Consider the following 26,725-nt stretch of genomic DNA (forward strand, 5'->3'; position numbering starts at 1 on the left):
GAAACAACCTAAACTTGCACCAGTAAGGTACTGGTTTAAAAATATGGAAAATACAACGGAGAGCTGTACGATCTTAAAAGGATGATTTAAGTTAGATGTGTATGTATTTATATGGAAAACACTTCCAGATACATTGAGATGTGATAGCAGTTGGTGCAGAACAGGGTATATGTACTATGCTCTCTTTTGAGTATTTTCGAAAGAATGTACTCGTGTATGTCTAACATTTTTCTAGTATTGTAAACAAATAATTACACAGTGAATGGTCTTTGGAGAGGGAGTTTGAGTTGGGAGGAAAACTTTTCATCTTTTACCCTCTGGTAGTCTTTAAATTTTGTACTGAATGGTTCAGTTTTTAAAATTGTTACTTAAATTTTTTTCCCTTTGGTTTTAGTGGTAACGTCTCTACTCGTTAATTTGGGAAGCCCCGTAAAAGAAGTACGTAGGGCTGCCGTTCACTGTCTGCATGCCCTCAGTGGCGTGGCGTCCCAGTTTCATCTGATAATAGATCATTTGGTTCCTAAAGCAGAGGAAATCACCTCAGATGCCACCTACGTTGTTCAGGTAAACTCATTAGCAAGGAAGATTTGAGCGTGTACGTGTATACACGTGAACAGTTTTCTCTTTTCTTGACGTTTTGCTTTGCAGGGATTTTTGATCTTAAGTCATTGAATTTAGAAACTGATATGTCAATATCTGCAAATCTTTCTCCCCTCATTTTAAAAAGATAGCAATACCATATTTCCATTCTGCTATCCTTTCATTGGCTAAAAGAGCAGTTTTTGGCTTTTGATAGTAAGCTAACTGAGAGATATTAATAATCTTTCCTATTAAGGTTTCAAGGGGAAATGAAAAATTATAAGCAATGTCACATCGTTTGGGAAAGAATCATCCATAATTAGTACATGTAACGTTTGTGGTTCCTTAATCCTTTTTTATCCAATTTTCTTTTTGGTGTCTTAGGATTTGGCTACTTTATTTGAGGAACTACAGAGAGAAAAGAAACTGAAATCTCATCAGAAGTTGTCTGAAACTTTGAAAAACCTACTTTATTGTGTATATAGTTGCCCATCTTATATTGCAAAAGATTTGATGAAAGTACTTCAGGAAGTCAACAGTGAGGTATATGCAATTTGAGTGGATTGTACATTTCATGTGATGTTACTAAAGATTGTTGTAAGGAAGACATTTGCAGGAGTTACATATATGTACTCAGAAGTGAAAATTTTCTTATTAATTTGGGAGGTGGAAGAGTTGGGGTGGAGAAAAAGATACAGGGTACAAAAAGCAAATATTGGTGAGTTTCTTTCCATTTGAAAATTGTGTGTTATCCCTGTCTAATCATTGACTTGGTTTTAAGTGAATTTAAAAGTCACGTGGGGAAAAACACTGAAGTGCACAGCTGAAAGAACTGTTGTTTTGTGTCTATTCTTTAGGTAAAAATTCTCCACAAGGTAATATATTTGGACATAAGAGTCTATAAACATTCCAAATCATTTGCTCATTTTTAATTTTTATTTTTTTTAATATTTTTATTTTATTTATTTTTTTGTGAGGGGGACTAGCCCTGAGCTAACATCTGATGCCAATCCTCCCCTTTTTTCTTGAGGAAGATTGGCCCTGAGCTAACATCCATGCCCATCTTCCTCTACTTTATATGGGCCGCTGCCACAGCATGGCTTAACAAGCAGTGCGTCGGTGCACGCCCAGGATCTGAACCAGCGAACCCCGGGCCACCGAAGCGTATCGTGCGCACTTAACCACTTGTACCACCGGGCCGGCCCCTATTTGCTCATTTTTAAAATGTATGTGGTTGTACATTTTTCTGGGGAAAATCCATAGCTTTCATTAGGTTATCAAGGAAGCTTATGATACAAAAGAAAGAGGTTATGAAACCCTTGTTTATATGATGGTATGTGCTGATGAGCAGAGAAAAAGTTCCTCATCTTAGCCTTCCACAAATGCCTGTGTCCGTCACCAGTCTTGGACTGACTGCAACTTGAACTAAAAGAGGGGTAAAGTGGAGTAAAAACCATTTGATTTTATTTTCCTGGTGCAAGCAAGCAGATGGCCTTTATCAACTCTGCGTTGTACCTGGTATAGTTTAAACTAGGAGTTGATGGTCTTGTTTCATAAAGGACCAAATAGTAAATATGTTAGCCTCTGTGGGCCATACAGTCTCTGTTGCCACTGCTCAACTCTGCTGTCATTGTGAAAGCAACCGTAGACAGTATGTAAACGAACGAGCATGGCTGTTTCAGTAAACAAAGTTTACAAAAACAGATGGTCCTCTGGATTTGGCCCGCAAGCCATAATTTGCCAGCTCCTGGTTTGTTATTAAAGACTTCACATACATAATTTGAATTAATGTTAATTATACCAAGATGGAAACATTGTTTGGGGAAGTGTGCAGTATTTTAGAAAAGCTAAAATTTGTTTTTGTAGTCTAAAACTTTAGTTTACTTTGTATTTCCTGTTTTCAGAAAGTCTTGGGACACTCAGATTATTTCTCTTCTCATCTCTGAAGTGTTTACAGCTTTTGACCATTACAGACTGTGCTATCAGAGGGGACCTGAGTGCCTTAGTTGGATTAATAGCCATCCCTGTGTCGAAGAGGTCATCATTAACTCTCTAGGCTAAGCTCCCAGTCTTCCAACATGATATCTTTGGATGTCTTTGTAAGGCAAGCAAAAACATTATCAGTATAGATGACTATTTACTAATAAATGTTCCAAATTTTAGATGGTGCTTTCTCAGCTATTGCCTATGGTTGAACAACTGTTAGAAAAGATTCAGAAGGAGCCCACAGCTGTCCTGAAAGATGAGGCCATTCTTTTGCATCTCACTCTGGGAAAATACAATGAATATTCAGCTTCCCTTCTACATAAGGACCCAAAGAGTCTAGATATATTTATAAAAGCTGTGCACACAACAAAGGAACTTTACACAGGAATGCCAACCATTCAGATTACAGCCCTCGAAAAGGTCAGTGACTTCTTTCAGAAACTAAAGCATATTCAAGCTTTCAGAGATTGGAAATGTTTTACTTGGAGAAGATAAGTGCACTGGACATGTTTTAAAGGAATATGATCTATTTGACCCTTTTACAAAACTACATGATGTACATGGACCATTAAAAAGAGTTGCATTTTAACTGACAAAATTGGGAACAATTTTGCGTTGTAAGAGAGAATAATATAAAGATCATTTTTGGAATTCAAGTTTGTTCATTGAGCTCAATTGCCTTTTTTCTACCTCTAGATTACAAAGCCATTTTTTGCATCTATATCAGATGAAAAAGTTCAGCAGAAGCTTCTGCGTATGTTGTTTGATTTATTGGTGAACTGCAAAAATTCACATTGTGCTCAGACTGTTAGCAGTGTTTTTAAAGGGGTAAGTTGCAAACTTTCTGTAATTTGTGTATTAATGTTTGTTTTCTTCCAAGTAACACCATGTTTAAGCATCCTCCACTTTATAGTGCTTTTAGAAAGTGAGATGTTACCATTAACAAGAATCATGGAAAAGTAGGTCAGAGAGAAGTACAAAATCATAATTGTAAGTCTTCACCATTATTTTTATTGTATGAAATATTATAGTTTTAAATAGGTAGGGTGCATGTGTTAGTTTGGATCTTACTTGTATTGGGTGGGATCTCCCTGTTTTATGCAAGGAATAGGAATGAGTGGTGGCTTGATGTTCAACTGGGTAACAGATTACTCTTCTTAATTTAAATAGTTGTTTAATGACACACATAATCGAATTGAGAATCTGCTCATTGCTTTATATGTATATTGAAACCTAGGTGTACATCAAAATAACCACCTGGTTATTCCTTTTTTTGTGTGTGTGTGAGGAAGACCAGTCCTGAGCTAACATCCAATGCCAATCCTCCTTTTTTTGCTGAGGAAGATTTGCCCTGGGCTAGCATCCGAGCCCATCTTCCTTCACTTTATATGAGACACCACCACTGCATGACTTGACAAGCAGTGCGTCAGTGCACACCCGGGATCTGAACCTGTGAACCCTGGGCTGCCGCAGCGGAGTGTGCACACTTAATCACTGTGCTACCGGGCCGGCCTCCTACCTGGTTATTCTGTGTTTTGTTTTGTTGTGTTTTTTTAGGAAAACACATTCACAAAATAAATAATAGTATGGTGAAGTCCTAGTATCCAGATTTAGCAGTTCTTAGAATTTTACCATATTTATTTAGATTTCTAAGATACGTTAAGTGGAACAAATTAAGGTACAGAGCAATGTATATAATATGCTCCTGTTTGTATTCTTTTTTCTTTTTTTTTAATCTTTATACAGCTGTTGGTATATGGAAAATTTCCAAGAGAATACATAAGAAATTGTCAGTGGTGTTTGCCTTGGGGATTGGGCTGGGCCCTAGAAGTCGTTGGGAGACATAAAAGTGAACATAAACGTTTTCATTGTATCTCTTAATCAGTTTTTACTGCTGTAATTTTATCCCATGGAATTGTATCATCAACCGTTTTTCCTTCATATTTCAGATTTCTGTTAATGCTGAACAAGTCAGAATAGAACTGGAGCCACCAGATAAAACTAAGTCCTTAGGCACAATTCAGCAAACAAGAAGGCAAAAAATGCAGCAGAAGTAAGAGCTGTGAATGCAATGAGAGCATGCTGTTGCTCCCTAGGCCTGGAATGTTATGAAACAGTTGTGATTTTTTGATACCCATCAATTTGGCATAATCAGGTATGATAATTCTTACTTAGCATTGTGTTTGCTTTTCCAAATTTTTGTCTTATTTGTTTTCTAGAAAATCACAAGATCTGGAATCTGTTCAGGAAGTTGGAGATTCTTACTGGCAAAGAGTAACCCTCATCCTAGAATTACTGCAGCACAAAAAGAAACTTAAAAGTCCTCAAATATTGATACCGACTCTTTTTAACCTGCTATCAAGGTAATGACACTTGCCCTCAATCTATGAGAGAATAGGATTCTACTGATTGCTCATCTTACTTTATTTAACATTCTCTTTTCAAAATATTCTCTTCTTGCTTAACTAGCCTGTAAAATAAAGCAAATTACTGTAGTTCAAAGATTTAAAGAATGGTTTTGGGTACCCGTTGCCAGTACCAAAACTGACCTTCATCCTGTATTATGTAGTAAATGACCACTCACCCTACAGCCTGCTTTCCTTCTTAACTTTCAATAGTATGTCCCTGGGGCATCATTACTTGTATTTATTTTTTTTTTTTTTAAAGATTTTATTTATTTATTTTTTCCCCCCAAAGCCCCAGTAGATAGTTGTATGTCACAGCTGCACATCCTTCTAGTTGCTGTATGTGGGACGCGGCCTCAGCATGGCCGGAGAAGCAGCGCGTCGGTGCGCGCCCGGGATCCGAACCCGGGTCGCCAGCAGTGGAGCACGCTCACTTAACCACCAAGCCATGGGGCCGGCCCTATTACTTGTATTTAAAGACACAGTGTGACACCTACTATATTCTGTAGGTGAACATCATTAGATAGCTACCGTGTATGACATTGGATTGTGGATTTGTGCTTTCATCTGAAAGCAAAGGAATTCTTAAAGGTTGTCCTCTAAGAAGACTTCAAATAAGTTGATGGAAAGTGCAGGAGAGAGGAGAGGTAATTTGACATAAGCACCTGCCTATATGAGAAAAAATTAGAGTTACAAATCTTACATCTTGTTTATAGACTTTATGTTTAATGTTACTATTTTAGTTTATTCCTTATTTCACATGTATTCTGAACAATGGTCATGAATGTTATCACTAAAATTGTACAACTCTTTCATTTTCCATCATTCCTCTTCCGGGGGTCCCAAAGGTGTTTAGAACCTTTTCTACCAGAGGAGGGAAATGTGGAATACACCAAACAATTAATTCTTAGTTGTTTGCTCAACATCTGCCAAAAGCTCTCTCCAGATGGCGGCAAAATACCAAAAGGTAGGTACTTTATTGGAAGGAAAGTGTGGAAGAATTATTTACTTTGAGTGTCAGTGTACCTACCGCTGAGAGATTTTTTATTTCTCGCCACTGTAGATATTCTTGATGAGGAGAAGTTCAATGTGGAATTGATAGTTCAGTGCATCCGTGTTTCAGAGATGCCTCAGACCCATCATCATGCGCTCTTACTTTTGGGTACTGTTGCTGGAATATTTCCTGTAAGTGTTAATGATTTGAGACTTTAGCAGGTATTTCAGGTCATTACTTCCATGAAAATGCGTAGGTGCTTACTGGTTTGAATTCAGTTTGGCATATTAAACACTGGTAGGACTCTCAGCCCTGCCTCTTTGATAGCTGAGACAGTGTGAGCTGGTTGATCTTGGTAAGCTTTGGTTTCCCTTTTTGTAAAATGGAGAATAATAGTAACCTTCTTCATAGGATTATTGTGAGGATGGGATTGGATAATTTACAGTTAGCATTTAGCACAGTGCCTGGCACAATGTAACTATCTAATAAGTGGTGGTATTAGTGTTTTTGGAAAAAATTACTATCCTGTGAATCCTCAGATAATCCTCAAACAGCTTTCAACCAGTGACTTAAGAAAATTAATTTGATTATGAACTACCTCAAAGAAATCTGTGCAAATCCTTTGTCCCTTATAGAAATACATCATTTAAAGATTTTTGAAGAGATTGAAACTATTTTTATATTGGGGATATAAGCCAGAGGTTCTTAACCTGGGGTTCTCCATGAACTTTAGGGGGTCTTTTAATCTACTAAAAAATCATGTGCGAGATTTTATATGTATAGGATTTTTTTTTCTTGGAATAGTCACTTGCTCTCAAACTGGTTGATAATAAAGAAACAATCATTGATATTTTTCCTTTGTTTTTATTGAACTATAGTTCATGTGCCATGAAATTAGCCCATTTAAGGTGTGGATTCAGTGGTTTTAGTATATTGACAAAGTTATATAACCATCACCGTTATCTATTTCCAGAACATTTTCATCACCCCAAAAAACACCCCATACCTGTTAGCAGTCACTTCCAATTCTCTGTACCACCACTAGCCCTGCCCCTGGCAACCACTAATCTACTTTCTGTCTTGATGGAATTACCTGTTCTGGATATTTCTTATAAATGGGATCATATAATATGTGGCCTTTTCTGTGTCTGACTTTTTTCAGTTGGCATGTTTTCAAGGTTCATCTGTGTTGAAGCTTGACTCAGTATTTCTTTTTATGGCTGAATAATATTCCACTGTATATTTATACCACATTTTGTGTATCTCTTCATCAGTTGATGGGCATTTAAGGTGTTTCTTCTTTTTGGCTATTATGATAAAATTGTGCTGCTGTGGACATTTGTGTGTCAGTTTTTGTGTAAACGTGTTTTCCGTTCTCTTTGGAATATAGCTAGGAGTGGAATTGCTGGGTTATATGCTAATTTTAACTTTCTGAGAAACTGTCAGAGTACTTTCCAGAGCAGCTGCACCATGTTGCACCCACCGGCAGCAGTGTGAAGGTTCTAATTTCTTCACATCCTCCCTGATACTTGTTACTATCTTTTTTATTATAGTCATCCTAGTGGGTGTGAAGTGGTGTCTTGTGGTTTGGATTTTGTGGTTCCCAGTGACTAATGATGTTGAGCATCTTTTCATGTGCTTATTGACCATTTGTTTATCTTTGGAGAAATCTTGCAAGTCCTTTGCCCATTTTTAAATGAGTTATTTCTCTTATTATTGTTGAGTTATAATGAATCTTTGATATTTGATGTGTTTAAAATATAAAATGTTGAAAGATGTGTTTTTTTTTCAGGATAAAGTTCTACACAATATTATGTCTATTTTTACATTTATGGGAGCCAACGTCATGCGTTTAGATGATACTTACAGTTTTCAAGTTATTAACAAGACAGTGAAAATGGTTATTCCAGCACTTATTCAGGTAAGCTGCCTTTATACCATCATTAGTATTATTTTTTTAAGTTTTAAAATTTTACATAGTATGGAGTTCAAGTAGTAGTAAATAAGTGACATTAAAAGCCTTTCTGAAGTGCTCGACTATTCATGCCTCTTAAATTTTAGAATGGTAATGCTAAGAAGTAATCTTGGAAATAATGTCTTTCCCAAAAATATGAGTAAACATGCCTAGCTGGTTTTGCTGTGCTGCATGGGTATAACTATAAAAGTGCCTTAACATTGCTCTGACAAAGTGGATTTACATTTACTGTGTATTTCAGGACATTGTGTGAGTTCGATAATACCCTTATGCAGGTCAACAAAAATAGGAAGTTCTAGAGCTACGTTGGCAAGTTTGTTAATATGCAATTCCACAAACGTTTTTCAAGCGTTCTCTAAGCTCTAGGTACTCAAAGAGCTGAGTGCAGTGTGGTCTTTGCCGTAAGGAATGAAAACTGGAACTAAAAAGCAGCCTTGAAGATGAAAGAGCTTGGTCATCTGCTTGAGTTTTCTGTTCAGCCGTATTCAGCCCCTTCTCCTTTCAATCTTGGTGTTAGATTGGGGTTCTCTGTGTCCAACAGATTAGCCAGTACAGGACACATATATAAAAAGAAAAATAGCTATAGGCATTAACATGATATATGCCAGAGGAATAGATGAATATGCTGAAGAGTTCAGAATAGGCGAAAGTCCACATGGGCTGGGGTGACCACAGAGTTTCATAAATAGAATTTGAGGGGCCGGCCCGCTGGCGCAAGAGGTTAAGTGTGCACGCTCTGCTTCGGCGGCCCGGGGTTTGCAGGTTCAGATCCCGGGCATGCACCGATGCATCACTTGTCAAGCCATGCTGTGGCGGCGTCCCATGTAAAGTGGAGGAAGGTGGGCACGGATGTTAGCTCAGGGCCAACCGTCCTCAGCAGTTAAACAAAAAGAGGAGGATTGGCATCAGATGTTAGCTCAGGGCTGATCTTCCTCACCAAAAAAAAAAAGAAAAAAAACCAATTTGAAGTGGTGGTATGAAAGAAGGATAGGATATGCTCAGTGACATGGCAGAGCTGTCAATAGCACGTGAAAAGGCACGGTCTAGGAATGTGCACAATGTGTGTGAAGAATGTCATGTAGATCGATTTGGTGACAAGCAAACAGTTGAGACAGGTAGAAGAAGTAGAAGGCATTGGTTTAGTAGTACATTCTATTATTTATTCATTCTTCCAGTCAACAACTATGTTTGGAGGCCCAGTACCAGGGTAAAATGGTTTGAACTTGATTCTGAAAGCAACAGGGGGTTGGCCTTTCTGTGCTCTGCTTATCTAGATTATACCCATTCTTCTTGAGGCACAACACAGATCCTGCTTGATTTTTGCAGCTTCCCAGATGGTGCATATTTGGTGTCTGCCATTTAGTGCTTCCTGTTGTTATCTTTTCACATGTGTTTCTTGTTTCATAAGGATGATAAATTGCCTTCAGGATAGTGCTCACATCCTACGCTTTGTATTCCCTTCAGGGCCAAATAGTGCTGGGGACATATCTGTACTCATTGAATATTTACTGATTGGTCTTGGATTATTAAAATTCTTTTTTTTTTTAAGGTTTTATTCTTTTTTTTTTTTTTTTTGTGAGGAAGATCAGCTCTGAGCTAACATCCGTGCCAATCCTCCTCTTTTCGCTGAGGAAGACCGACCCTGAGCTAACATCTATTGCCAATCCTCCTCCTTTTTTTCCCCAAAGCCCCAGTAGATAGTTGTATGTCATAGTTGCACATCCTTCTAGTTGCTGTATTTGGGACGCGGCCTCAGCATGGCTGGAGAAGCAGTGCGTTGGTGCACGCCCGGGATCCGAACCCGGACCGCCGGTAGCGGAGCGTGCGCACTTAACCGCTAAGCCACGGGGCCAGCCCCTATTAAAATTCTTTTGGTAACTTTTTTTGGGCACATCTGAAGGGCTTTGCATGTCCACTTAAAGCTTGTTTTGTGAGGGTTATTTGTTCCTACTCACTGTCCCTGCTTGCTCTTGTGCAGTCTGATGGTGGAGACTCTGTAGAAGTCACAAGAAATGTGGAAGAAATCGTGGTGAAAATCATTCATGTGTTTGTGGACGCGCTGCCACACGTTCCAGAGCATAGGCGCCTGCCCATCCTTGTTCAACTAGTTGATACACTGGGTGCAGAAAGATTCCTCTGGGTTCTCCTCATCTTGCTTTTTGAACAGTATGTCACTAAAACAGTGCTGGCGGCTGCCTATGGAGAAAAGGTGAGAATATGGCGGCGGTGATAAGAAAGGAAACGGTGATGTCTCACATAGATTTTGTGGTATTTTCCAGTTTAAACATGGGGCTGGTGAATGCTTAATGTGCGTTACTTAACAGTGCTTGCTCAGAACTACTTTTAAAGATGTTTTTGGCATTTTTTAAAACTGCTGTCACAGCCTGTGGCCCTCTGAATATCCTCAGTAGCAGCAAAACACCTCCTCAGGGTGATTTGACTTTTCTAGGAAATAGGTTTGATGCTGGTGCCATGCTGGGTGGTTCTCTTTTAAGCCTAACAGAGTACTGCTGTAAGGTAATTAAACTGTGTCTCTTGAAAGTGGTTTTGAGGGCATTGCATGGGGAAAGGGAGGAGTGTCAGTATCATTGGAATCAGCAAGGTGCAGGTCATTGTTTTGGAGAGCCCTGTTCAGATGGATGAGAGTAGAACTTTTAAGTCCAGGACTGTTTTTAAATGACTTCTTAGACATGGGATCTAGGAATAGATCTAGACCTACTCTAAGTAAAGTTGTATGTTCAGTTCTGCCAGAAATCATAATGCAGGTTATCCTGGAATTAGGCCCTCATAATTCTCATAAATTGGCGTTTTCATGTAAGGAGCTCAGTAACTCATTCCTCTGGTGATACATAAGACCATGAGGAACAATATATAGTGACTGTGTGCGAAGAAATATTTTTAAAACGTTTCCTTTCTTTGTACTTATTAAAACGTAAATTTAATAGGCACAGTTTTATTACCTATGTCTCTTCTCTGTACAGGATGCTATTTTAGAGGCAGACACTGAATTTTGGATTTCAGTCTGTTGTGAATTTAGTGTCCAGCATCAGATACAAAGCTTGATGAATATCTTCGGGTACTTAATAAAGCTGCCAGAAGAAAAAGAAGGTAAACCTGAATCAGGTGTTAGTTGTTGTTTAACCTGAAAGCCCAGGAGAAGCAGAAGACAGTGCGGGTCACCCTTAGAACCCATAGTATGTCTGTAGAAGATTTCGTTCAGTAAGTTAATAATTTTTAATTTGAGTGTATGGTTGTGTATCTTCTCAAATCCTTATGGGAAACAGTAAGTAGGGTTTCTGCATGCCTTTCCTCACACATTGGCTTCTATACCTCTGTGCCTTTAGCTGATGTGTTGGCTGTGGGGTATTATGAGTGTCAAGGATGAATCATGGTAAAGTGACGGTTAGCAGGCCCTGATTAGCTGTCTCTTAGCTTCCCATTAAAATATCTGTGAAGACATTTACAAGAAGAAAGAAAGTAGGTACCACAGCAGTGGTAATTAAATATTAAAATTTTACCATGTATGGCAGTCTTGAAATTTCCACTAATTGCAGCATCAGTGAGACTGGCTTGAGAAAGGGTTGATGTGTTGAACGTTCTTAGTTCTCCGCCCTTCAAAGCGGAACAGCAAAGTGCGTTAGAAAGGAGGTTCTGAGGGCTCCGCGGGGGCTGTTACCTGTGTGGTGAGCTGTTTGCCCTGTCTCCCTGCTTGGCCAGGCAGTGGTCCGTCTCATCCTGCATTCGGCTCAGGTTTGGCAGGGACAGACCAGAAGGTGCTAGAGAGCTGTATGTGGTGACGTGGGAAGAAGTCTTCATTTTTCTCGGACAGTGATTTTTAAGTGGCCCACCATGGACCCCAAACACTGCACCCCTAACCCCTTTTGTAATAGACGCATTGGAATATGGGATTCTACAAAGTTTTAGGACACACATTTTCAAACATTTAGAATTAAACATTGAAGGCTAGAGATGATCCTCCTTCAGTCAATTGTTGGCCACCAAGTAAATGCCTCTGAGGCTTCAGAAGTTGGGTATGGAGCCGACATTTAAAGACTCCTCTTGTAATGCCTTTGTATTCCATTTGCTTGTCTCAGTTGCCCTGTTTTTTTGTTTGTTTTTGTCATACACACTCTCTTCTCAGGGCTGTTGGGTGCTTTCTTGGTAAGTACAATCACATCTTTCACTAATTTAGAAGAGGAAAAACTGGATGTAATAGATTAACAAATTTCTCTCTGAGAATTGTATCCCATTTTACCGTGCTCATTGTATCTGTGTCTACACTACAGCTTGAGGTGAAGATGAGTGCAGTCATTTGTTTTGTTGCTCTTTTTCAGAAACCGTTCCCAGAGCGGTATCTAATAAGAGTGAAGCACAGGAACAGATGCCACAGATTTTTGATGTAGACGCTCACACGAGCAAGCAGCTGCGGCATTTTAAATTTTTGTCCGTGTCTTTCATGTCTCAGCTCCTGGCTTCCAGTAATTTTCTCAGAAAGGTGATGTGTTCTTTAAATGTGTTTGTGGTAAAATGATCTTGTTTTTTCTAAAGGAACTGTATTTTAAACTAGTAAAAATAGCTTGGTAAGGGGCCGGCCTGATGGCATAGTGGTTAAGTTTGTGTGGTCTGCTTTGGTGGCCTGGGGTTTGCAGGTTCAGATCCCAGGTGCAGGCCTTTGCACCACTCATCAAGCCGTGCTGTGGTGGCATCCCATATACAAAATAGAGGAAGATGGGCATGGCTGTTAGCTCAAGACTAATCTTCCTCAGCAAAAAAAGAGGAAAATTGGCAAGGGATATTAGCTCAGGGCTGATCTTCCTCACACAAATACTCAAAAAAAATGGCTTGGTAAATATCTCGTGAAAACGTGAGACATGCCTTTAAAGATAGTAGATAGTAGAAAAAGAGTAATACAATTCACGGTGAAAAACTGTTTGGCATGATCTACTAAGGTTGTACATACATAAACCCTGTGACTCAGTAATTCCATTCTCAAATGGTATATACCCAACAGAAATGTATGAACATGTGCATCAAAAGACATCTACAAGATTATTCATAATAGCATGATTCATGGTAGCCTAGGACTGGCAACAACCCCAGTGTCTGTCAACACTGGAGTGGATGAAGTGTCTGTTGTCATAAATGGACACAGGTGAACTCAGTGATACACAGCCATCTGATGACTCTCATAAACATATTATTGAAGGAAAGAAGACAGACACAAAAGAATGAATCCTTGATTCCAGTTGTATAAAGTTCAGAAATAGGCAAAACAAATGTATGGTTTTAGAAGTAAGGATAGTGTTTATCTTTGGGAAGAAGGCAAAGACTAGTAATGGAGGTCAAGTAGAGGATGGAATCTGAGGTGCTAATATGCTATTTCTCTACCTGAATATAGTGAGCTCTCACATATGATTTATGCGTCTTTCTGTTTGTGTGATTAACTTCAAACAATGAGAGAGAAAGGAGGAAATAGAGAAACAAAATGAAGAAGCATTGAGAAAGAAGGACCGAGATCATGACCAGGAATATAAGAATGGTTAAACATCAGAATATCTATCTTATATATCTGTTATAGTGCATGAACAGATCAAGAGGAGAAACCGTATGATCATTGAAATATTTACAGGAAAAAGATTCAACGAATTCAGTACTTACTCATAATTTAAGAAAGCAAATCTGCTTGGCAATGCGAGATGGATGGGAGCTTCCTTGGCCTGATAAAAATATCTGTCAGAAACCTATAGGTTAGGGGCTGGCCCCATGGCTTAGCGGTTAAGTGTGCGCGCTCCGCTACTGGTGGCCCCAGTTCGGATCCTGGGCGCGCACTGATGCACCGCTTCTCCGGCCATGCTGAGGCCACGTCCCACATACAGCAACTAGAAGGAGGTGCAACTATGACATACAACTATCTAGTGGGGCTTTGGGGGGTGGGGGAGAAGAGGATTGGCAATGGATGTTAGCTCAGTGTCATTCTTCCTCAGCAAAAAGAGGAGGATTAGCATGGATGTTAGCTCAGGGCTGATCTTCCTCACAAAAAACAAAAAAGAAACCTATAGGTTACATCACACTTCATGATGAGACGTTAGCGGTGTGCCTCTTGAAGTCTGGAACAAGGGTGTTCTCTGTCATTATTTCCATTCAGCAAAAGCAATGAAGTGTAAGAAGCAGAAAAAAGAGAATCAGTAAGTTCACAGAAGTAATAATTAGTTTAGCAAGCTTGCTTAATAGGGATCGACGTGGACACTGCTCTGTGTCAAGCAGGCTACCTGACGACAGAGGTGCTGGAAGAGCAATCAGATGGATCAGTGTGACAGCGTGAGCCCTGACACACCCATGCACATGTAGGGAATGTGTCGTGTGGCAGGTGGCGTCACAAAGCAGTGGGGAAAGAGACTTCTCCAAGCACAATTTGTTTTCCATGTATGGAAAAAAGACTGGTCTCACACTAAGCAAAAGACAATTTTAGGTAGATTAAAAACTTCAGTGTGAAAAGGAATACTTAGAACTTTGAAGAGAAAATCAAGGGGAGCATCATCATGACCAGAGGATGGAGGAGAATTTCTTAACAACTTCAGTTCAACAAAAAGCCACCATAAACAAAATGCAGAGAAAGCCACAGACTAAGAGTAGATTATTACCGTGTATAAATCAAATACCATCAGTTTCCATTAGAACAACTGGCAAAGAATATGAGTTCACTAAAGAGGATCACAAATGGCCAGTTAATACGTGACAAAACAACCTCCCTAATAAGGAAAATGCAGACTTAGTGAAATGCCATATGATATCCATCACAATGGCAAAAATTTAAAAGCTTTAATACCAAGAAGTGGCAAGGCTGTGAGGATACAGTCATTTCTTACACAGTGACGGGTAGCGTGAGTCGGTACAACCACTTTAGAAAGCACTTGGCGGTTTCCAGTCAAGTTGAAGCTGCTCGTCTCCTGTGATCTAGCATCTCGCTTCTCAGGTATATGTGCTCTACGAAAGCTTGCCTAGATGCTCAAGGAGACAAAAATGTTCTTTTTTGCATTGTTACCAAAAGAAAAAATGAACGTAGACTAAATGTCTGCCAACAGAGGTGAATGAATAAAAAGTATAAGAGGAATACTGTTTGCAGTTAAAATGAATGAACCAGAACAACATAAGTCATCACAGGTAGATCTCAAAAATCTAATATTATCCAAAAAGCATGTTGCTGACTGATATGTACGTTCACTTTTGTGGGGTCAAGGTAGTGGGAGAATGGGATTAGGGAGCAGTGCATAGGGGAAGACAGCTGTATCGATCTTTAACATCTTAAGATTAGTTATGAGCTAACGAAGGATTAGCATTTCATAAAATTAGTAGGTAAACGGCTATTGATTGCCGTGTTTTTCTGAATCTTTGTAGTACTTTACAGATGTTACAGATATCTGTAGAATACAATTAAAATAAATGAATAGAATGTAATTAAATTAACAGAAATAGAAGTGTTACAGTATGATGGGGATGATCTGAACCTGATTAAAGTGTAATGTCAGAAAACAGTAGCTGTGGGAGGTTTGAGTTGAATAGTCTTAGATGAGCTTTATTGAGCCTACTTCAAATGATTTTGTATTACCAGCTTCCATATTGTTCTAATGATGCCTTCTTTAAAAATTAGGTAGTTGAAAGTGGTGGTCCTCAGGTTTTAAAAGGCCTTGAACAGAGGTATGTTACTTTTCTTTTTAAAATTTTTATTTCAAACTTTTAATCAAAAAGCTGGAAGAATAGTACACAAAACTCTCATCTGAGTCTGCTGTGTTTTAGGTTGCTAGAAACAGTTCTTGGCTATATTAATGCCGTAGCACAATCCTTGGAGAAGAATGTAGACAAACTAACTGTGAAGTTTTGGCGAGCGCTCCTCAGTAAAGCTTATGACATGTTAGATAAGGTAGGTTTTCCTTTCTCCCCATCTACTGTGTTTTGTTGCTGTTTTTATGTCATTGTGAAATTATTTAACAGAAAGTTTTACTTTAAGAATAAACTTAGCAGCTCAGATTTTTCTTGGAAAAGAATCTCTTGATGACTAGAAATAAATTTGTCTGAAAAACAGTTGTTTCTGTACCAATTACGAGAACATGTGCCTCAATATTTAATGATGCTTAAATGTTCAGTCATGTAATACTGTGTAATGTTTATTCACGTGGAATAAAAGAAAAATACCTGTTAGGTAGAGTGTGTGGTATATTAGAAATATCACTGGCCTGGACATTAGGATCACTGTTTAAAATCTAGCTAAATTACTTAACTATATGGCATTGAGCAATTCACTTAGCATCAGGTTGTTGTTGTTGTTGTTGTTGTTATTGTTTGTTTTTTAAATAAATGTAGTTAGTAATGCCTACCTGAAAGGTTAGTGTAAGAATTAAATAAGACAATGTGTATTAAAATGCCTGACACCTAGAAGAAGATAAGCAGTCTGTCTTAATCTGAGTTGATCTTCCCTTTATTATTATTATTTTTGTTGTCGTTGTTAAATGTAAAACTGCCGTATAGGTCAATGCCTTGCTGCCCACAGAAACATTCATTCCTGTGATTAGAGGGCTGCTGGGTAACCCATTGCCATCAGTTCGCCGGAAAGCGTTGGATCTTTTGAACAACAAGCTACAGCGAAATACGTCCTGGAAGAAGAAAATTGTGAGTGAAGACTATATATCGGACCCATTTACCGTTCTTTGCCTTACCAAAGGTTGCATTTAACTCCCTTAGGTTTCTCCAGTGGTACAGTTTAAATAAGTGTATCATTATCTGAGTATAATGCTGTGATGTGTGTATGCATTTTAGAAATGTGATATTAATTCTAAGAGGAGTGTGTATATATGTTTTAAGAGCTCTTAGAATGGAATTTCCGCTTAAGGGAATTCTTGCTTAATATAGACCATACATTGCCTTGGCTTTAGCATAATTCTAATTCTCTTTTACTAGTAGGGTGCTTAATATAAATCAAAAACTGGTCACAGTACATGCATTCGCTTAGTGGTAAATAAAGCAGATGGAGAAACAATTGCTTGTGAATAATTCTGTGGCTTAGGACCTTGGTCTAATTTCCATTTAGGTGGTTTCAAACAATAAAAATGTAAATATGAACTAGCATTTTTTCTGCAGCTTTAATTATTTGGGAATTTTGGCCGTCCTCTGCAGGTTTACCGTTTCCTAAAACTTGTTCCAGTCCTTTTGGCCATTGCGCAGCATAGAAAAAAGGCAGTAGAAGAACAAGCAATAAACAGACAGACAGCTTTGTATACCTTAAAGCTTTTGTGCAAGAATTTTGGTAGAGAACATCCAGAGCCTTTTGTCCCAGTGCTGAACACTGCAGTGAGACTGATTGCTCCAGAGACGAAGGAAGAGAAGAATGTCTTGGGAAGTGCCCTGCTGTGCATAGCAGAGGTGGCCTCCACCCTGGAAGCACTGGCCATCCCCCAGCTTCCCAGGTATGCTGACTGGGACCTGCCACGGGTACCATCACACAGGGTTTCTGGTACAAATTGAAAAATGATATCTTAGTGACTTTTTTGCCTCTAAGTAAAAGCCGCATAAAATTAGATTTGTTAAAGAACTGATGTTTTCTTCAAACTGACAAACAGAACATTCTCATTTACTTTTATGATGTTTATTATCCCCCAGTTTTCGCTCCCCTTTGGCCAGCTGTTGCTAGGAAGCAATAGGTGATGCTCCTTTAGAGGGGCCCATCCAGTTGGGCAAAAGCTGCCTCGTGCTGCCCACATTTGGAAGTTGGATACTGCTGGCTCTCTCCTTGGCTCTAGCATCTACTGGCTGTGTAGCCTTGGGCAGGTTACTCGGCCTGTTAGAGCTTTGCCGTCTATAAAACTGAGACAGCACCTACCTCATGGGATTTCCATGGGACAATGCATGTAAGCCTTTTTGCACAGTGCCTGACACTTAGCAAGTGTTAAATTGAAAGATGTTATTTTTTTTAATGACTGTTATGTCAGTACTATTGGCACTGGGAGACTTCTTGCTCCTTAGTCACATCAAATGTGTAGACGATATTTAGTAAGCTGTGACATACACAGAGAGAGAGAACGGGCCCAGTTGTTTGGATTTTTTCATAACGACTTCTGCTCGGTTCTCCATTCCTGCTTAAAGTCACTCTAAAACCCTTGTTCTGTACATGTAGCCTGATGCCGTCATTGCTGACCACAATGAAAAACAGCAGCGAGCTGGTCTCGGGCGAGGTCTATCTGCTCAGTGCCTTGGCGGCCCTGCAGAAGGTTGTTGAGACTCTCCCACACTTCATCAGCCCCTACCTGGAAGGTGTTCTGTCACAGGTGAGCCACAGTGACCACAACATGCTATTTGAGGTGGCGGGCAAAGGGAAAGATTATAAATTTAATAATTTTATTTGTTCTTTAAGTTTTCATTTCTGTTTGGCAGGAAGATTATTTCTGAAAAGATGTGCTGGTTTTTACTGTATGTGTTCCTTTTTCTCATCCACTTCCGTCATCTCTGTCTGCTTCATCATGACAGTAATATGGGTGTCACTTTGTCATGAGGCTCTTCTCTTTCATGACAGTAATATGGGTGTCACTTTGTCATGAGGCTCTTCTCTTTTTTGATTTTGCAGAATGTATTTTATTGCTTTTTTCCCCCTGAGAGATCTTTGGAGTTGGGCTGGTCGAGCTGACTTTCATTACTTCTTGTAGAAACTGGTGTGCCCTATTTGTTTCTAATGTGAAAGGTTTCTGAATCCTAAGATGTCTTTCAAAGCAGAATTTCCTGTATTGCAGACCATTGGTTACTTGCAAACAGACAGTGGGCAGGTGGCATTTCTAGTCGAAAATGCCTGAGAATGACCCCTCGTTCTGTTCTTTTGTACTGATCGTTTGCCATTTATGAGGTTAAGAGCCTTAACTGCCACGATGCAAATGCTTTAACCAGTTCACATACTCTATACCCAAGGCTTAAAAGTAAACTTCTTACAGAAACAGACCTCTACATCTGAGGAGCTTTCTAGATTAGCAAGGAAGAACTTGACTCTTCTCATGGTCCCTGGATTCCCGTCCTCTAAGAAAATCTTCAGTCCGGTGCTCTCTGTCCTTCTGCCTTCCACCATTTACCTACATCCCTGACTCCCAGTTGGGAAGGAAGCATCTGTCCATTTTTATCTACAAACATTCAAGGGTTGGCTTTAAAAGGAATTCTGTGTGAAGCTAAAATGCAGTGAGCTTTTCCTAATCACTAGCATTTGGATTGACTTCTCACATCATCACTATGACTTTCTGTAGGTGTGTAGACGTTCTCAGTGAGCACCCGTAATGGCCTTGATCACTGTTTTTATATTCCTATAGGTGATTCATTTGGAAAAAATCACTAGTGAAATGGGCTCTGCCTCACAGGCTCATATCCATCTCACATCTCTTAAGACGACTTTGGCTACCACGCTCTCACCCCGAGTCTTACTACCAGCCATCAACAAAACGTACAAGCAAATTGAGAAGAACTGGAAGGTTAGATCTTATTGGGTATTAGACTTTGGAGAAGGGAGATATGGTACTAAGTTTTTAAATTTTCACTTGAAGAATATGGTTAATTCCTTTATATATGCATTAATGAACTCTAGAAATATTGAAAATTGGCACATCTCTTTACTGTGTTATTGGTAGAATCACATGGGTCCGTTTATGAGCATCTTGCAAGAGCACATTGGGGTCATGAAGAAGGAAGAGCTCGCCTCCCATCAGTCTCAGCTGACCGTATTTTTCTTGGAGGCCCTGGACTTCCGAGCACAGCACTCTGAGGTAAGCGTCTTTCCGCTCCCCCAAATCCTAAAGTTATCTACCTATTTAAAAGCCAGAGAGGGGCCGGCCCCGTGGCTTAGCGGTTGAGTGCGCGCACTCCGCTGCTAGCGGCCCAGGTTCGGATCCTGGGCGCGCACCAACGCACCGCTTCTCCAACCATGCTGAGGCCACGTCCCACATACAGCAACTAGAAGGATGTGCAACTGTGACGTACAACTATCTACTGGGGCTTTGGGGGAAAAAAAGAAGGAGGATTGGCAATAGATGTTAGCTCAGAGCCGGTCTTCCTCAGCAAAAAAAGAGGAGGATTAAGCATGGATGTTAGCTCAGGGCTGATCATCCTCACACACACAAAAAATAATAAAATAAAAAAAAATAATAATAAAATAAAAAAATAAATAAAAGCCAGAGAAAAATCTAGCTGTGTAACCTGTTGTACTTGCCAAAATTATTTAGAGCTAGATGTCAGTACTCTAATAAATCAGCTCTTCTATTTCCAGAATGAACTGGAGGAAATTGGAAAAACAGAAAATTGTATCATTGGCTGTCTAGTAGCCATGGTTGTGAAACTTTCTGAAGTCACATTCAGACCCCTGTTCTTCAAGGTACGCTTTCTTCCTCCACATCTCCTGTGTGCTTGCGTAGGATGTGTAGAAGAAACTAATAATTGGTTTATCTTTTTAGCTGTTTGATTGGGCTAAAACAGAGGATGCCCCAAAGGACAGACTGTTGACGTTTTACAACTTGGCAGATTGCATTGCTGAGAAACTGAAAGGACTTTTTACTCTATTTGCTGGCCACTTAGTGAAGCCTTTTGCTGACACCCTGAACCAGGTGAACATCTCCAAAACAGGTTGGTAGCTGACTCCAGTTCTGTTGACATCCTTGCTCTGTATCCCTTACACAAGGTACAATTAGAATAATAAGCATAAGGAGGGTGAATTTTATAGTCAGTCGTCAAGCACTGAAGTGTTTGTTTTAGCATAATGAAAACACGTTATTATTAATTGACTCACTTGGAAGGGAGGGTAAAGTAAAATGGGCATTACTATAAGTTAGTGGAAGTGACTTAAAACATTAAAGTTAAGATTGGTTTATTCTTTAATGCTGTTAATCAACCCACTTGACAACTGGTACCTGGCGAAACTAAGCAATCTTAACAACTGAGAATCTTAACTCTAAAAAAAGAAATCATTTATCCGAGAGACCATCCATTTTATTTGTCTTCTACCTTCATTCTCACTATTATTTCTGGGTCATTTTAAAAAACCTTTCTCAGGCCGGCCCTGTGGCTTAGTGGTTGGGTGCGCGCGCTCTGCTGCTGGCGGCCCGAGTTCGGATCCCGGGCGTGCACCGACGCACCGCTTCTCTGGCCATGCTGAGGCTGCGTCCCACATACAGCAACTAGAAGGATGTGCAGCTATGACATACAGCTATCTACTGGGGCTTTGGGGGAAACATAAATAAAATTATTAAAAAACCTTTCTGATTCTTTTAATACCAATTTGAATTTAAACACTGGAGATCAAATTGTAAAATACGGTTTTTTTCTTTTTGTTTTCATTCTCCCCTATCTACAGATGAAGCATTTTTTGACTCTGAAAATGACCCTGAAAAGTGCTGCTTGCTATTACAGTTTATTTTGAACTGTTTATATAAAATCTTCCTTTTTGACACCCAGCATTTTCTAAGTAAAGAGAGAGCAGAAGCCTTGATGATGCCCCTGGTGGATCAGGTAACCAAAAAGAACCATCTTTTGTTAAAAGATGAGGAAGCCATCACTTAAATTTTTACAAGTTTTATATCTACCAAAATGACAGCTTGCTGGGGGTTTTTTTTCCTCCATGTTTTATTTTTCCTTTTTTACAAAATTTTTATTTCAGAACCAATTTCTCATTTTTCATGGAGATAACTTATCTTCATAGTGGTGTTTACTTCTTACTTTTTCAAATGAAAGGCATGATAGAAGGTCTAATGGTTACATTTTTAATTTTTTAAAACTGGGTTTATTGCTGCCCTCTGGAAAAACTCCTCTAAGATGTCCTGCTGGAGGGAAAGGGATGAAGCTAAGGGCTGTGAGATTCCATTTGAGTTCCATAAGGTGGTAGATTTGCTCTAGAGAGAGTATTAGAATAATACCTGGTTTTTGAGCCCACTAATATCATGAAGGATAGTAAAATATTATTTATACATTGGGGTATTTTTTCAAACAGAAATGAGACCTGTTGCTCAAGTGTTTGTCTCATTCTGAATAGCTGGAAAACAGGCTTGGAGGAGAAGAGAAGTTCCAGGAACGGGTGACGAAGCACCTGATACCCTGCATCGCACAGTTTTCAGTGGCCATGGCAGATGACTCTCTTTGGAAACCACTGAACTACCAGATTCTGCTAAAGACGAGGGACTCCTCACCCAAGGTTAGGAGCTGTGGTTGAGAAGCCCTGACGCTGCACATTTTCACTGTATAGCCTAAACAACCTTGAAGTGGTCATGGATGTAGGACCGTGGTAAACTAGCAGGGACAAATACCATTGCTTGTCTTCTAGGACTAGAGGTCGGGCTGTGTTAGGCAGAAGTTTGAGCCTGAAAAATTTTTGCTTTCTACTTTAGGCTATTTAAAAAGAATAGTCCTGGGCCGGCTCCGTGGCTTAGCGGTTAAGTGCGCGTGCTCTGATGCTGGCGGCCCGGGTTCGGATCCCGGGCGCGCCCCGAGGCACCACATCTCCGTCCAACCCGAGGCCGAGTCCCGCGTACAGCAACTAGAAGGATGTGAACCTACGACATACAACTATCTACTGGGGCTTTGGGGGGAAAAAATGAATAAATAAAATCTTTAAAAAAAAAGAATAGTCCTCCCCCACCCCATGGTGTGTTAGACACAAGTACTAAAATATTTTCTAAATACTTTTAAATCTTGAAAAGACTTGAAATATTTCCGTGTGTTTTTTAAGCACCATTTAAATGTCATTGTGCTCCTGAGACAAATGCTTTCAGTCTGTCCACAGAACATTCGTCTGAGTTAGAGCAGTGTATCATCTCCATGTATACATCAGGCTTAGGATTTTGTGGAAGTAAGGTAGGCTAAGTGGTAGCGGTTGACACCCATTAACATGGGGGAACGGGCACGAGTGGAAGTTAAAATTCCATACCTGAGGGTCGAAAGTTTTCAAACTGTTCTAGCAATGAATCACCATTTCTCAAACTATCATACTAGAACCCCAGTAGATAAAACAGACCAAAGCAGAATTTTATTAATAGATTTATTAGGTGAAATTTCATAACATTTATTTATTAGGAAATAATGAGAACAATGAGGCTATTTTGATGAACCCCCAGATTTTAAACTGTAGGTTCTTATAAAGTTTCAGTGTTAAATTTATCAAGAAAATCCTGATTGAACATAGGTAGTTACGAATCTTCTTTAAACAACTCACTTTGTTATATCCAAATGTTCTTTAAATTACCCAAACCAGAAAGAGGACTAGTACAGCTTTTGTTTCAAAGTAAATTGCTAACAGTACCAAAGCAACTGCTTGCATTCCTTGTCATAGACAAGTCTTGTGAGAAACAACTGAACTTTTTTTAAGTTCCAAAACTGGGACATTGTGACAGAGTGAGTGTGTTTTTATTCAGGGCTGAGATAAGAGTGTGACCAGAGGTGGTACGCTGGCCCCTCACACAGCTATATTGGGGACCACACTCAGGATTCTGAGGGAGGGGAGTCCTGCCTGAGATGGCCAGGGCCAACCGACTGCCAGGTCAGCATCATCTCTGTCAGCCAGGCGAGCTGGTGAGCACTAGTGCAGTTAAATTTATTTTTTTAAAGTAAAATGTTATAAAAAGATATTCACATTAAAGGCCTGCAGTACTGGAACAGTCTGAAAAACACTGATTTAAAAGCCATACCGTAAACAGATCCCAATTGGTAAATAAACTGGTTTTCTAAGATGAAGGTTGAATGGACATAAAGTCAAACAAACTCACGTGAAATAACATTTTATTGTCTCAAGTTAGACAGATCTTAAGATAATAAATATAGCAATACTTGTTTTTTATCATTCTTTACCATTTTATCCCTTTCAGGTTCGATTTGCTGCTCTGATTACTGTGTTAGCACTGGCTGAAAAACTAAAGGAGAATTATATTGTTTTGCTACCAGAATCCATTCCTTTCTTAGCTGAATTGATGGAAGGTAATTCCCAAATTATTAAGAAATAATTACAGTAAAATTCTGTGAAAATGTGCCCAGTGATAATGCAAATTTGGATATAATGTGATTAGTCCTGGACTCCAGTCATCTGCCCTGCTCCCAGGAGGCCGAGTTCCTACTTTGAGTAGGGTGGAGGGAGCATGTTAGGAAGTGACAGCCTCATGATCATTTGAGATTTTGTTTACAGTGTAGCCTTCACTATCTTTACTTCTGTGTTTTTTTTGTGATAGTACAGACTACAGTATTGTTTTTCATTAACCTCATACATTTATATGATTGAAATTTTGGTCCCCAGATGTAGGGTTATTGTGTCAAATGGCTTGTGCCATTAAGGATGCAATAGGATATCTGCCTGTTAATAATGACCAGCGTTTACTCAGTGCTTTCCATAGATGATCGCATTTAATCCTCACGACAGGGTATACAGTGTGCCATTATCCCTGTTTTACAAAGGAAGAAACTAGAGGCTTTAAAAGGATTAAGTAATTTAATAAACTAACGGAGTGCGTGTGAGAGGTGGAACTGGGGTTTAAGTCCAGGTTTGTGCAGTTCTGGACCTGTGGCACAGTAAGCACTGCGCCACCATGCACCCCAAGAAATAACAGTACATCTTATTATTAAGCAGGGGTGATGGAAGCAAACAAATACTTTCATAGTAATGATTCACTGCTTATCCAAAACAAAGTACATTCACTTTTGTTTCTTACATCCTGGAGAGGGGCTGTGTGAGCTACTAAAGAGTGGCATCACTAGGAATCTGGAATTGTCATCTGTGTACTGCTATTTTGGAGGTTCTAACTTAGCTTCCGAGTCTAAGGTATAAGAAGGGAATGAAGGCAGAAAGAAGAATACGGAGGTGGTATTCCGTGATGCTTTCAGCTTTAATAATGTGCTTCATTTCTCTCTCTTGATTGAACGATGGCCAAAGAATGCAAGACGTGAAGAATTAGGCTACTGATAATTGAGGCAGGAAGACTCACTCATTTTGATTTTTTTTTCTAGATGAATGTGAAGAAGTAGAACGTCAATGCCAAAAGACTGTTCAGCAACTGGAAGCTATACTGGGAGAGCCACTCCAGAGCTACTTCTAAAACTTTGGTTTTTTGGTGTTTCATACTCTGTTCAGAGTTCAGATTTATTTTTCATATTTTTATTTTTGGTTGTTTGGTACCATGTTACTTTTGGTGCCTTAACACCTACTTGGCCTTCTTTCCAAAATTCCCACCCGGTTTGTGCTACCACTCCAGTTGTATAGAATTACAAAAAGAGTAAATGATACGTGGTGTTTTTATACAGACTGCTGTGTTTGTTTAAACCTTTATTATAGTCTTTTCTGATTAATGTTAGTAATATTACAGACATGTTTAATTTCAGCACCCAAAGCTAACAGGACCTCATTTAGACTGTAAAGCCTTAACTCCTCTTCTGTAAAGAAATGTTTTATGTACATGGTATCCATGTCAGAGATTTCACTCAAAGTAGCTCTTCAAGAAAATGACAGTTATTCAGCACATTTGGGTTTTTACCTTTTACTTTGGGCAGATGACACTTCAGCCATCATTTTTCTGTGTGTGTGTGTGTACCCACAGAGGGAAGTGGTTCTGGAATGCGTCTTTCACTCAGGACTATGATTGTCTTCTTTATCCTTCTGTCTTTCATGGGGGAGGAGGGGGTGGAGGCAATAGGCTGTTTATAAAACAACCCACACCTGACTGATCCCACAACTAGAAAGGGCCCAGAAAAGCTGGGTGGCATGAAGGATCCCCCCTAGGATTAGAAATGATCACATTTCCACTGGTGGTTAACCAAGAATTACTTGTATGAGAAAGAAAGTAAATATCAGATTTTTTTCAAAGCTTTGAAGTTCTATAATTGCTATACTATGTCATGGTGAAGCTGGAAAATGAGGGCTCAAATAAAATTAAATCTGCCCAAGGCATTTTATTTATTTATGCCTTTTTAAAATTTAAGGCATCTAAGAATGGCCCATAGAATGTTCTAATTGAGTTTGAAAGCCTTTGCTCTGATTTAATATAGAAATTTAGTGCAGAATTATGACAAAGCAAAAGGCTAACTTGCAGTTTGAGAGAGAGTATGCTAGGAATGCATATTTCTCTTTAAGAAATGTGTTGGTAAGATTGATTAATGCTAATAGCTTTTCAGAAAACATCTTAAGATTTTGTATTTATTCTATCAAAGAATCAATCTTAGGTCTCAGTAATACCGCCACATAAAACAAAAATGTAAATGAACTGTTTAAGACTTAGAGGACTTAGAGGAAACAATGTTAAGTGGGCTTTTATTTTTTCCTAAGTGGCCTACAGTCTCCAACATCTCAGTCATGCCCTCTGATGGTCTTTAATGAAGAAAAAAATAACCTGGGGGATTCTAGAGCCTTCTTGCCTTCTACAACTTTCCCAAACACGTCTACCCCCAATGTTTTTTTGAGCTTGGCAAGACAGCATAATAAATTAATTAACATGAAAAGGTAGAAAAGAATGAAGAGCTAGAAGTTTCTACACTACTTTTAAAAAATAAGACTGGTAATAGTATTCTTTTCAATATATGGATACAAATAATATCTAACCAAAGTGTGTTATGAAAATATTCCTAAATCCTGGCAGAATTCAGCCCAGCAATTTAATATGATAAAATGATCTGACTGATTTAGCTTTTTACCTCCCCACTCCCAAGCCTTTGAAATTTCCCGTAACAAGATCTGACCTGTAAGAATTCTACAAAGAACTTCTGCCAACTCGCTTCAAAGAATAATAGAAAAAAATTACAGAAATG

General features: G+C 39.2%; 1 protein-coding gene across 3 annotated transcripts in view; it reads left to right on the forward strand.

Moving 5' to 3' along the window:
- Positions 1-25,229, forward strand: part of HEATR1 (HEAT repeat containing 1) — a 49,446-nt gene extending 24,217 nt beyond the window's left edge. For all 3 annotated transcript variants that reach the window (XM_004432398.3, XM_087431916.1, XM_087431915.1), the window contains 25 exons: positions 395-564; positions 964-1,122; positions 2,743-2,985; positions 3,262-3,393; positions 4,515-4,618; positions 4,785-4,928; positions 5,819-5,937; positions 6,034-6,155; positions 7,757-7,885; positions 9,918-10,148; positions 10,921-11,047; positions 12,274-12,434; positions 15,588-15,634; positions 15,734-15,857; positions 16,463-16,603; positions 17,108-17,397; positions 18,105-18,255; positions 19,276-19,434; positions 19,591-19,725; positions 20,226-20,330; positions 20,410-20,578; positions 21,306-21,460; positions 21,981-22,139; positions 23,806-23,914; positions 24,935-25,229. In XM_004432398.3, coding sequence (XP_004432455.1) covers positions 395-564; positions 964-1,122; positions 2,743-2,985; positions 3,262-3,393; positions 4,515-4,618; positions 4,785-4,928; positions 5,819-5,937; positions 6,034-6,155; positions 7,757-7,885; positions 9,918-10,148; positions 10,921-11,047; positions 12,274-12,434; positions 15,588-15,634; positions 15,734-15,857; positions 16,463-16,603; positions 17,108-17,397; positions 18,105-18,255; positions 19,276-19,434; positions 19,591-19,725; positions 20,226-20,330; positions 20,410-20,578; positions 21,306-21,460; positions 21,981-22,139; positions 23,806-23,914; positions 24,935-25,023 — 3,674 coding nt within the window. In that variant the 3' untranslated portion in view covers positions 25,024-25,229. The remainder of the gene's footprint in view (positions 1-394; positions 565-963; positions 1,123-2,742; positions 2,986-3,261; positions 3,394-4,514; positions 4,619-4,784; positions 4,929-5,818; positions 5,938-6,033; positions 6,156-7,756; positions 7,886-9,917; positions 10,149-10,920; positions 11,048-12,273; positions 12,435-15,587; positions 15,635-15,733; positions 15,858-16,462; positions 16,604-17,107; positions 17,398-18,104; positions 18,256-19,275; positions 19,435-19,590; positions 19,726-20,225; positions 20,331-20,409; positions 20,579-21,305; positions 21,461-21,980; positions 22,140-23,805; positions 23,915-24,934) is intronic.
- Positions 25,230-26,725: the final 1,496 nt, after the last annotated feature.

Source organism: Ceratotherium simum, chromosome 6, assembly GCF_057802395.1.
Source record: "Ceratotherium simum simum isolate JZ-2026a chromosome 6, ASM5780239v1, whole genome shotgun sequence".
Lineage (NCBI taxonomy): Eukaryota > Metazoa > Chordata > Mammalia > Perissodactyla > Rhinocerotidae > Ceratotherium > Ceratotherium simum.